The following is a 12,370-nucleotide window of genomic DNA, read 5'->3' on the forward strand; positions in this document are numbered from 1 at the left end:
CCCCTGGTACTAACCAGAATTATCTCAGTAAATTTAACTTAACTTCCTACCATGCAGCTCTATTTTATCCCGAAGCAATGACAACAGTGCCTGTTTGTAATCAACAGAATTAATTAAAGCCAAGTCTGATTTATTTGGAGTTTAAACCATTGAGACAAAGTACAACACTTATTTATGTATTGAGATGACTTGACTCTAACCTTGCCCTGCTTATCATTCACAAATGTACAGGTAAATAAAACAATAATTAATACTTTTCTTGGTTCATTGCAAGTTGTTCTAATGTACCTCAGTAAGATGGATATATTTCACAGGGCAAAGTGTAAGGTAAAATGTTGTAGAAAAGTACCCTTGGGGTATTTAGTACAGCTCCATGTGCATCATGGCTAATATCTATCTAGAGCACAAGCCCTGTGTTTCCTTGAGTGGCCTGAACTCCAACTTAGTGAATTGTGCTGCTTCAGTTGTTTAATTTGAAACAGAAAAGAGTTGTTGAAATTATGAAACAAATTATGTTGTTTGGGGGGAAGAGGACATCAACTTTCTGCCTCAGGGGGCAGAGATATAGTGGGATGTACATGTAAGATTTCTATACATGTTTCTGCTACAATATCTCACATCTTTTTGTGATCACATGATATTCAAAGAGCTATTAGGGGAACTGCTATGTAAACCGAATTAGACAAACGATCTCCTGGGTTTTTTTCAAGGTAGCTGCTTGTCAGGTGTAGCACATAGTCTTGCATGGCATGACCTCAAATTAACCATGCAGTCATCTATCCCTTAGAGAGTCCCATTCTGGCACTTACTCCCATTGCCTTCCTGAAACCTGACACTTGCCTGCAAGGCATTCAATGCAGAGTTCAGAACTGAATGGATGAGTTTCCAAGCTTTCTGCAGAGAACTTTTTATAACCTTGACTGCCTGTTTTTGTAAAAACTGAAGTGGTTTGCTCATCAAGTAAATTCATCAGGTTTACGCAGTGTTCCTTTTGAACTGAGTTTGCATTTCCTTAGGGAAAAAAAAATCTAAAATGGAAGAAAAGGATCTGTAATCTCAGCACTTCTATAACTCCTGATTAACCTCAAAAACATTCACCCATGCTTTTTTTAAAATCACAAAACCTAAGATTGAGATTCTTTTTCTATTATCAAAAGAGATTTTATCATTATAAGCCTCTGAATGTCATCAGATAACTCTTTTTGTTTTCTTGACAAAGAGCTAACTCTAAATTGTGGTAAATGAGGTAAGAAAGTACTTGTAACTGTAGCTGGGGATCTTCTTGCCCTTTCGAAGAGAAAAATCTGAGCGGTCTTAGAGAAGGAAGATTACTTTCTGCTAATTACAGATTTGAACATTCAGGCCCCATGAGTGAAGCTGATACTCCATGTATGCTAAGAATATCCATGTTCTTGTGAAGGTTAATATTAACACTTTGGCTGTTACCTATACGTGCCTCCAGGATTTCAATGCCCTAACAATGAACAGGATAAATTTGGCAAGAAATTTAAGGCAATAGCAATGTCTATGCACTGACCACTAAAAGAGCAGAGCCTGTTTTAGCTTTGAAAATGGTAATGAATCCTAATTTATCATTGGTGTTTAAGCAGAACCTTAGCTGAAGCTGCTGAGGCATTCTGCTTAATTGCCAAAGGCATATGGTAAAGTACGACTAAAATGATTTTGTTCTAATGCTAATGAGTTTAGAAATTCAGGAACAACCATTGAAAAAATAGTGAATACAAATACCTAATAATGAGCAAGGGTATGATGTCATTTCACATACTGCAAGAAAGAGTATGCCTTTCAAGAGAAGCAAATGTCAAGTGATCAGCATGCCATTTGTTGAATGAATTATGCTGGTGAGCACTGTAGATAATAAGCTTTTTGGTAAACCTGTTAATCCGTCTGAAATTTACTTCCTTTGTGATAAAGATGAATTATTGACGTGCTGATACAGACAGTGTAAGCGGTCTGAACCCTGCAGTTGACATTTGTGAAAACGAATCATCATTTCCATTTTTATTTCCAATTTACTTCTGGGTTATTACTGAAAGACGACGCTATATTATTGTGCAATTCTTTCTATTTTCATAATTTTGTAAGTAAATTAAACTTGTTAACAATTTCTGGTGAGAGTGAAGTAAATGTTGTTATCCCCTTTAGATATCTGCAAAAGTCATAAGATATGTAGAACAATTTGCTGAAGGCCGTGCAATGAGTCAGTGTTCCATCCAATATTACAGATTACGATCATTGCTCTGAGCAACTGCAGAGTGCTGCTTGGACCAGGAGATCGATATGTGCTGATCTGTGTGCTATTTTTAGTAGGAGAGTTCACTCTTCCTTCATTTCCTCCCTCCTTGCTGCGTATACAATCCTCCATATAGTATGCTATTAGACCAATAACGCATTCACGTATGTCCTTAGAAGCTTTTTCCAGTTTTAGTACAAGTGGGAAAGAATTACACTGAATAGTCTTGTTTTAATCTGCAAAAAACTTCTCCTTATGATATAGTACATATTTTTAGCTCCTGTCCTTCTTGAAGTCTTTGAAAGATGTTTTTGTTATGATGTGATCCATTAACCAAGAACAGAATAATTAACATATTTTATGCTGCAAAAAACTCCACACCGAGCTGCTTCTAGAAAACACGTGTAATATGCTAGGAAATGAATGACATAGTAAATAATTCACTCACCAAGTAAGAATGCATCCCAGTTGTTAGAGACGACTATTCACAGGGCTTTTTCTTTTGTTATATTTCATTGTTGGTGAATAAGCTGATTCTCGATTTTCCATTTGATGAACATTAAGAAGTGCTTTTCCTCTCTATCTGTTTAGCTCCTTTTATCCTATCTTTCAATTATATATTGTATAAACATCTAGTAATCATATATAAAGAAAATTCTAAGGGTTTTCTCCTCTCTCTCCCCAATTATAGTATGTTTCTGAGACAAAGACATATTTTTAAAGACACAAATTAATTTTAGAACAGAAAAGAAAACCAGAACTTCCAATGTGAAATGCAAATATTGAACTACTTTCAATTTACTAAGTCGTGATTTAGAAACTTCAGATTCTATATGAAAAAATATGAAAGGAAAATAATGCTGCTATATCAGCTCAACAAAGGTAAACATTTGTATCACACTGTCCTGAATCCAGACTAGCAAAGAACCCATGGAATACTGCCACAGTCTGGTTCAGCTTTTTATGAGTTATACAAACGTAATATAACATAAATCCTAGTACAAGTTTTCACACAATTATTACCATTACTTTATTTCATAATATTTTGGAACAGTCTGTAGGTGCAGCTTAGAGAAGATTTGACTCTGCTTAAGGGGGAGATAGAGCTGGACCTTTTCTGTTCTACACTGACCAGTCTGAAGTTCTCTTAGTCATTGCTGAACTTAGCATATGCATATGTATGCTTCACATTTTCTTTGGGACATGAGGAAGTCTGACATGATTCTTCAGTTTCCTAGGCAGAAGGTCTGGTACTGCACTAGGCAGGCATCGTCCTGCAGATGGGAGCAGAAGGCCAGAAGTACATCTGTGTTGTACAGGAACTGGAACATGTTTAAATTATTAACCACTGAACACACCTGAATCATGATTTTAACAGCCTAAAAAAGGACAGTTTTTAGACTCTGACTTTTTCAAATGTTAAGAATGTCTATACCCTCAGATTTACACTAGATGTTCCTTTTAAGTATCTCTTCCTCATTTTTTATTGTTCTATCAGATGGATGAATCGTTTGGGTCTTGCAGCAATTGGTTACACACCTGATGACAAGGATGTTCATCCAGATGAAGGTAATGCTTCAGAGAATTTAATTAGCAGGGCAGGGTACATATCTGTTCTTTTTTTGAACGAAGCTGGATATGTCATACCTGACTTCTTTATTAACATATGTGCTGTATCTTTTAAAATACCAATTTCTGTAAGAACCCATGTCCTTGAAGAACTATATTTATTGGGCCCACTGCCAAAGAAAGTAAAATCCCAAGTAATGATTTTAGGAACTATTTAAATCAAGTGATAAAGAGGATGCAAGTGTCAGGGTGAGATACATCTTGCAGCTCACAGCCATCAGGTATGATCATCACCCTAGAGCAAGGGAAGTCCCCACAAACATGGGTCAATGTGTGCTTCAGAACCATTTTTGCATCTCCTGAGCTCAGGTGCCAGCCTTCCCTTGTTCACTACCACTCACAGTAAAACTCATTATGCCAACATAATTCAAATTACATGTTGAGGGTCAACTCTATTTTGACATCTAGAGTGAAGTGTCTCTTTGAAAGTCTGAGACCAGAAGCTGTTTTTTACATAGGAGTTAAGTGCGTAACCTGCATTCTGTAATGCTGTCACAGCATTTGAAGGTTCTTCTACATATGTGTGTATCCGAGCTAGACATTTCCATAAGCCTGTTCCTTAGTGACTGCCAAGCCACCTGGGTGACTGTGAAATATTTACCTGTGCATGTCAATGATAATTTTAAAATGCGCGACTTGCTTTCTGTGGAAAAGCACGAGTGAAACCCAGACTGCTTTGTTAGCAGATTACTGGAGTGAAAGCGACCAGGATGACATCGACGGCTCTTTAACCTTGAAGCAGGAAGGCTCTTCAACGCTGTGTGACTCCTACCACCGAACGCCCTCAGTGAGTTAGAAATATTGCATTTGACAGCAGGTCACCACAAAATATCTGCTCGCCCTTATTTGCATTTTCCTTGGAGTATTTAATTACCAGAAAGGCAGAAGAAAGACAGATTGTATGAATGAAAGTACTGCTGCTCCTCATGAGCTAAGAACTGAATGTTTCCAGAACAAGTCAATTACAAAGGGTGGAGAGGAAAATGTCTCCTTACACAGATATGTCATCAGACTGTAAATGTGACATTTCTGTAGGATTTGGGAGATTGCACCTAATAATACCAACAGAATAGGCAAATGTTGACTTTACTGCAGAACATGGTGAGGTGACTGGGATTGTTTGTATTAACTGAGACTGCTTTTCAATATTGGATACTGGAGGCCAGAGGTTAAGATCAAATCGCAGTAATGCTGTTTTAGTACAAACTTTTTAAAGAAGATATTTTTAGATGCAAAGGGCTTTTACAAGATGAAACATTGTGTGCATTACCATAGTAGTGAGAGCTTTTTCTGCTACTGTCATAAGATGTTAAGCAGCTGATGAAAATACTTCTAATATATTGTGTGCAGATGGATTTTGATAACTAAGGGGGAAAAGTGTCTATGAAGAGGCTCTAGTAGCAAATAAGAACATTTCTATTTTACGGAACATAGACAGGCTGTTATAATATTCTATGTTTCGAAGCACAGATAGGACTGTTCTCTATTTTTCTTTCAGATTTTTCTTCAGCGTGAATGACATGGTCCTCACACAGCCAGAACCAAAGAAAGAGTGACTGAGACAACAGCATCACATGGGTGAAGTTCAGACTGATTTTCACCCATGTGATGCTGTTTTATCAACTGGGATACAGGTTAAGCCCCTCCCTTTCTGTTTTTCCACTTTTTTGCCTTTCTCTTTGTTTTTGACTTAAAAATATACACAGACCCAGCAGAATTAATTGAAGTACTTTAAGTTGAGCAGTCTCCCAAAATTCAAAAATCTTCCTGGGTACTGAAGTTGGTATTTTTTTTCTGTTTGGCTGGATAATTATTCCCTAAAAACCAAAAGGGAACCAAATTGTGGTTTCTTTTGGGGGCTTTCATGTCTTCACAGCATGCTGCTGGACTGAGTGTAAACTGGGCAGGTCTTCAGGAAACCTGTACCAGTATTATACTGGTCATTCCAGCAGCAGTTGCTCATGGGCAGAGAATGTGCAAAACAAGAATAGGGAGTGGTTAAAACACAGCACTTGCATAAAAGATCTCACTGCTAGTTATGTTCTGTTTACGGAGATTCATGTTATGACATATTGAAACACAAACATCAGTCCATTTTATTAGTATATGTCATAAAATATTCTATGATATAGCCATTTTCTTGGAGATGTTCAAAACATCTTACAGCCAGATGCTTTTTTATCTTTTCAGGTGAATTCTTCAAGTCCATTCCCTGAAGCCAAACACGGTCGACACTTTTCAAGTGAATCAACATATTCTCATTCTTCTGCTGAGGATTCTCGACAAGATGTAGCAGGAAGCACGCACTCATCAGGATGCAGACCTCCCTACCGAGAAAGACGATCATGGCAGGATCTGATAGAGACTCCACTGACCAGTTCAGGGCTCCATTTCCTACAGACTGTTCCACCTGAGGCAGAGTACATGAGTGGCCGGCCTGGAATGTCCCCAGAAAAACGAAGACAAGCAACGTTACCAGTACAAAGGCGTCATAATTATGAGCAGGATGGGCCTTTCCCTTTGGTGGAATGCCAAAGAGGAAGTAGCTCTCACAGCAGGCCACAGAAGCAACGCAGTCAAAGCCTTCCCCGAAACAGAGACGTCAGGGGTAAGGGACGTGTAAAGTCCATAGAAGGAACAGATGACAAGCCAGAAGAGAAAGTTCCTATCAGAAGGCATAATAGTTTATGTGCAGAAGGTAAGCTTTTGGAGATGTTCTGATGTTCTTCTCTGCCACTGAAAGCCATTATTCTCAGCAAAGTTTTTGTGGCTCAACTGTTGTATACTGGCAAATTCATAATTCACTGGGCTGGAGTTTCTACTTGAAATGCTGGGATGTGGTGCTAAGAGTATAGCTTTGGGGCTGATCAACATGTTCTTGTTTTATCAAAACAAATGTTGGAAGACTGTATTACAGGGCTACGTTATGCATGAACTTGCAGTTTTCCATGCTGGTTTTAGACTTTATTGGCAGGATTAGATTTGTTAGGTTTCTTTATCTGTTTTCTTTCAGAAAACATACAAGAAACTGGAGAAAATACAGATGGTCTGCAAGAGCTATACAAATCTCTGGAACAAGCTAGTTTGTCAGCTTTTGGAGAGCAGCGTCCCTCCACCAAGCAGGAGTTTCGCAAGTCTTTTGTAAAGCGTTGTAATGATCCAGTTATCAATGAAAAGCTACATCACATCAGAGTTCTCAAAAGCACTTTAAAAGTAAGGCTTTATCATTAATTTTCTGTATAAGCAATATAAACTAGTAATCTCTTAATGTTTCCCAGGCATAAGACTTTCTTTGTAGCTTTAGAATTAAGTTCTATAGAAACTATAAATATTTGAAACATGTTCCAACTTCATAAGGAAAAACCCCCACTGTTTGGCACTCTTCAAAGGTATGGTGTAGAAAGTGCCAAGGACTGAGTTGTCCAACATCTGAAGCTGTAACAGCTCCTGAATGTAGGTAAAAGATTCATATGTCCACAGTAGTTTCCCTAGCAGTTGCATAAATATGAAAGTAGAAATAAAGTGATGAAATAAAAAAAATTGGCATAAATTTAATCTTGACATGTACTGTGTCTTTCTGGAATTTGATAGGCGAAGGAAGGGGACCTCACAGTTATCAACAGTCTTCTGGATGATCCCAACTTAACATCAAAGAAGTTTAAAGATTGGAAAGTAAAGAACTATGAGTTTTTCCTGGACATTTGTGAGTACAGTGCTGCTGTGAAATCTCAAAATGGAGCCTCTGAACTTGCAACCTCAGCACCAATGCTGACACACACACACTCATTCATTGAAACTCACGTGTGACAGGACTCGTATCCTGAAAAATTGCTGGGTGCCATGAAAAATCGAGTAAGACAAACACTGTAATATTTATTGATAATGTACTCAGCAGTACTGTAAATAAGTTGGGTAAGAGAATAGTGCCACAGGATGCCTACTACATTGCATGATAAGACAATAATTCTTTATGAATTTTTTTTGTTTGCTATTATCAACTGATGTCCGTATCAAGCTCTGCATTAGAAAGAAGCAGTGCAGAAGTGTAACTCAAAATAAATACCAGTATATTTAAAGTACTGTACTAAACCCAAGCTTATAGTATGAGCTCCTTCAAAAATTTTATATATTTAGATATACATAAAGACATATCTATGTATATAAAATGTAACATGGTAGTTGACATTTCCTTTTAAAATGCCCAAAAGTTCACATTTTCGCACATCTTTTTCTTGAGAAAAATTAAGAAGAAAACATAAATACATTGGCCACTCTTAGAGATGAACGTTTATTTTTGCAACATTTCCAGGTAGTGACCATCTTTGCAAATAAAAGGACAGAGTTATCAAAATGTAAACTCGATCCCTATGGTGTGCCTTAAAATGTACACTGTACATCTAGCAAATAGATCCCAATCTGGCCCTATGGGCATACTGTACATGCCATTTAGATACTGTGTTTGTAACATACTGTGCCTGCCTTTAAATGAATGAATATAAGCAAGCAGGTATGGCACAGAAGTTCAGATATGAGTAGAACAATGTTGGTTGTTCACTAATGCTGCAACTTAAACTGATTTTAATATAATTTAAAGTATTTCATGGTGAAAGAAAAACATCTGCGCTGAATATGGTACATACTGCAGGTTTTCATATTTTCTTCACTGTGAATTTAAGTGACATATGACTGTGAGTCACGAAATTCAAAAGAGCTCTGATGCTCCAAGGATGAGAATTAAGTTGAAAAAAATCCTGAACTAATCAATTAAATCCTGTAATAGACCGACATCTAGAGCAGAGTAAATTACTCAGAATTATATGTGTGGCAATAATTTTTAACTGTTAGTAGTACAATAGCAAGTGGGTGAAGTTATTCAATACATCATTTGAAAACCAATCTGTATTGATTGGTTTGGGAAGACACACAAGTCATACAGTGTATTTCACTTCCTTGCCTGGATGAGAATGACTTCTAAGAATCAGATTTTGGAGAAAATACTTGTATTCTTGGAAAAAAAAGAAAAAAGGATTGCTCTAAATGCTACTGAAGATAAAATTCAAACACCCATTCACAATTTCCTTTGACTATGATTGCTAGAATATTTCTAGAAGGCGGAAAAAAGGAGATGTGAATCCAGTTGACATCATTTCAATTAAACACAGATATACATTGATAATTTTTTCACAAGATAAACCTAGTCATCTCTCATACATCAAGAACTGTAAAATTCATACAGTTCAATATAGGAAAGATCGTTATCTCCATCAGGTCCTAGTATCCAGGAAGAGATGCACTTATGAAGGCAAAACTAGGTGAAGGTATCTTGTTTGGTTAGCTCAGTCTCCACAAAGCAGCCGTGGTGGGCTGGCTGCCAGATGCCCACTGAGATGCACTCACTACCCCTCTTCAACAGGACAGGGGGAGAAAATAAAATGGAAAAGCCTGTGGGTTGACATGAAGACAAGGAGATCACCTGCACATGACTGTCATGGGCAGAACAGTCTTGACTTTGGAAAAATTATTTTATTTCTTTTATTTTGAGACAAAACTCAAAACACCTTTCCCCTGCCTCCCCCTTCTTCCCTGGCTCAATTTCATTCCCTTGTTCCTAGCTTTTCTACCTCCTTCCCTCCTCACTGGTGCAGAAAGATGGGGAATGGGGGTGTAGTTGGATCACAACACCTTGTCTCTGGTGCTCCTTCCTCACACTGTTCCCCTGCTCCAGCATGGGTTGTCTCCCATGGGCTGCAGGTCTTCAAGAACTGCTCCAGTGTGGATCCTATCCATGGAACACAGTCCTTCAGTAACAGACAACTTCAGCGTGGATTCCCCTTGGGCTGCAGCTTGTGTTGGAAAAACTTCTCCTGCACGGGCTCCTCTCTACAGGCTTCCGGTTCTGCCGGGAGCCTGCTCCAGTATGGATGTCTGCTCAGGCATCATCCACCATGGGCTGCAGGAGGCCAACCTGCTTCACCATGGTCTTCTCCACAGGCTCCAGGGGAATCCCTGCTTCAATGCCTGGAGCACCTCCCTCCCCTTCCTTTGCCACTGACCTTGCTGTATACAATTGTTTCAGATTATTCTCACTCCTGGTACCACCAGGCTCCTGGATGGGCTGAGCTTTGCCCAGCAGCAGATGTGGTTTGGAGCCAGCTGGAACTGGCTGTGTACAACACAGGATCAGCCCCTGGTCTTTTCTCAGAGAGGCCACCCCTACAGCCCCCCTGCTACCACATCCTTTCCAGGGAAACCCAATACAGCAGCTGAAGAAACATAATTCAGATTCACTCTCATTTGTACTGGCATTATTTGAACCATAGTAGATGCAGTAATTAATCAAATAATAACCTATAACAAAATAAGCTGTTATTACTAGAGAAGTGTTATTGAGAGCTGTTTTGAGTTGTTTGCATCACACAAACAATTGAGTCACAGCATCATTGCAATGAATGCACAACAACATTTGGATAGAACATACAACAGGAAGGCATGTTTGGCCTGCTTCAACACAGTCATCAACTCTCTGCTTGAGATTCACCGAAGACAATGGCTCCTGAATTGCACGTATCAGAACTTAACCATGTTTCCACTGAAGTAAATAGCAAAACCCCAGGGACTTCAGAGAGCAGCATCAGGTTGAATGTGTTTTGCTTGAATATTAAACATGCACTTTACCTGAGGTAACTTCTCAGGAAATAGAGTATCAATTTGCCACCACGTTTCACACTGGAGCTGCTGCACTGATGCAAAACAGAGGACTAAATCAAAATGTATTTACTATGTGAACATTGACAACTGAACAGCAGAAGCTGACAGAGAGAATTTGCCTAGCTTTTTTCATATGTCATCTCTGAAAGTTCTATATTTCACTATTTTTAATACAATCCTTCATATAATGTAGGCAAAGTATTAGATGAAGAAAGCAGCAGGGTAAATTACAGAAGCCATTTAGAAACCAGTTCATGCTGTATGTGGAAGCAGTGATAGATGATCAAAGGATAGTTAAAAGGATTGAACTTTCTATATTTATAATGAAATTTATAAACCTTTGGTTTCAAACCCAGAAAGTGGTTTGTGCTTTTGCAATAAAAAGATCTACATGATTTTAAAATAACTTTCAGAAAGGCTTTTGAATGCCGCTATAGTGTGACTTGAGACAGAAATTACAGTTGTCCACTGAGCACATTCAATGAAATCCCTAGTTAAGAGTAAAACAAGTTATTTATCTTCTAAAATGCTGCTTATGTATAGCTGAAAATTAGAAATGTCATTAGGAAGATACATCTCTCAAAAATAACATAATAGTAAGGAAAACAGATTATCTCAATTTTAATTTCTGGAAGAAAAAAGTATTTCTGATATATGAATAGATGAGAGAAAAGGTGGAGAGATCATACTTCTGTTCAGCTTATCTCTGCAAACTTTCAGTGTTGTGAATTGATCTTTTCTGAAATTCTTGATGTCACGAGTCTGTATTCTGCTCTTGGAGAGCAGTTCTCATCAAATATGATTTGCATGTTTAGTCTAGATGCATTATCCAAGAGAGTCATAAGGAGGACTCAGATACACTGGAGAAAATTCCTATAATGGGGTTAATCTTAACTGGACCAAAAGTTCGAAAGTTTTGTCTATCATTGCTTATGGCTTAGAGCAAGAAAATCTAATCATTAAGCAATAAAAAGACTTAATTCTTTCACAAACATCAGCTGGCATTTGAAAGGCATTTCACAAGAATTTTGTCATACTTCTTGCATGCATACTGATCTCCATGCTATAGGCCTTCCCTTCCCACCACTAATTTCTTCTTTCAGGATCTAGGTACTAATCTAGCTATAGAATAGAAAGTAATTTACAAAGTCACCACAGCACAATTTCATGATCTTTGACATAACTAGAATGCAAAGTGCAATACAGATACTGTATTTAAAAATCTGTGCACCGGATCCTGCTTACACATTAAAAATTTTCCTGGTACTTAAACACACTGTACAATGCCAGTGAAGTTGTTATGCTAGCTTTGATCCCGTATTTTTAAATAAGAAAATAATTATTTGCTGTTGAGTTCATCAAAGGAAATAAGAGCACCAATACAATACAATTATTAACCTACTAGATATCTTGCCTGAATGCCTAGATTAATTTTTTTTCTTAACATACACAACTTCTCAAAGGGATTGTTTGGATGTGGTTTATTTATCTGAATCTTGTTAGCGTCTTCATTGAGAATTCCTGCAGGTAAAATGTCCCTCAGCCAGAGACTTTCTCTTAGTCTACTAGTCTTTTTGTTACTGGCTATTTTTTATTACAAGTGATTTAATGTTCCTGCTAAATTACTGTTTTCCCTCCCTTTTTAATACTATTCTGTATTCAGTGAAATCTTGGATCTTTGAAAACTATCCTGGTTGCTATCCCAGCAGCACTTCTGCAGAAAGTGGAGACCTTTTTCTTGCTTTCATTAATTTAAGTGAAAACTTTCCTGAGCTTACT

The 12,370-nt window shown here is 37.8% G+C and overlaps 1 protein-coding gene across 1 annotated transcript in view; it reads left to right on the top strand.

The window, feature by feature from the left end:
- Positions 1-7,915, top strand: part of LOC311195834 (connector enhancer of kinase suppressor of ras 2-like) — a gene marked incomplete at its 5' end in the record, with an annotated part of 188,889 nt that extends 180,974 nt beyond the window's left edge. The window contains 5 exons of the mRNA XM_084269273.1: positions 3,753-3,823; positions 4,570-4,670; positions 6,074-6,581; positions 6,897-7,096; positions 7,475-7,915. Of these exons, the coding sequence (XP_084125399.1) occupies positions 3,753-3,823; positions 4,570-4,670; positions 6,074-6,581; positions 6,897-7,096; positions 7,475-7,690 (1,096 nt within the window). The 3' untranslated portion in view covers positions 7,691-7,915. The remainder of the gene's footprint in view (positions 1-3,752; positions 3,824-4,569; positions 4,671-6,073; positions 6,582-6,896; positions 7,097-7,474) is intronic.
- Positions 7,916-12,370: the final 4,455 nt, after the last annotated feature.

Source organism: Gallinula chloropus, assembly GCF_964237585.1.
Source record: "Gallinula chloropus genome assembly, chromosome: 11".
In the NCBI taxonomy this organism is placed as follows: Eukaryota; Metazoa; Chordata; class Aves; order Gruiformes; family Rallidae; genus Gallinula; species Gallinula chloropus.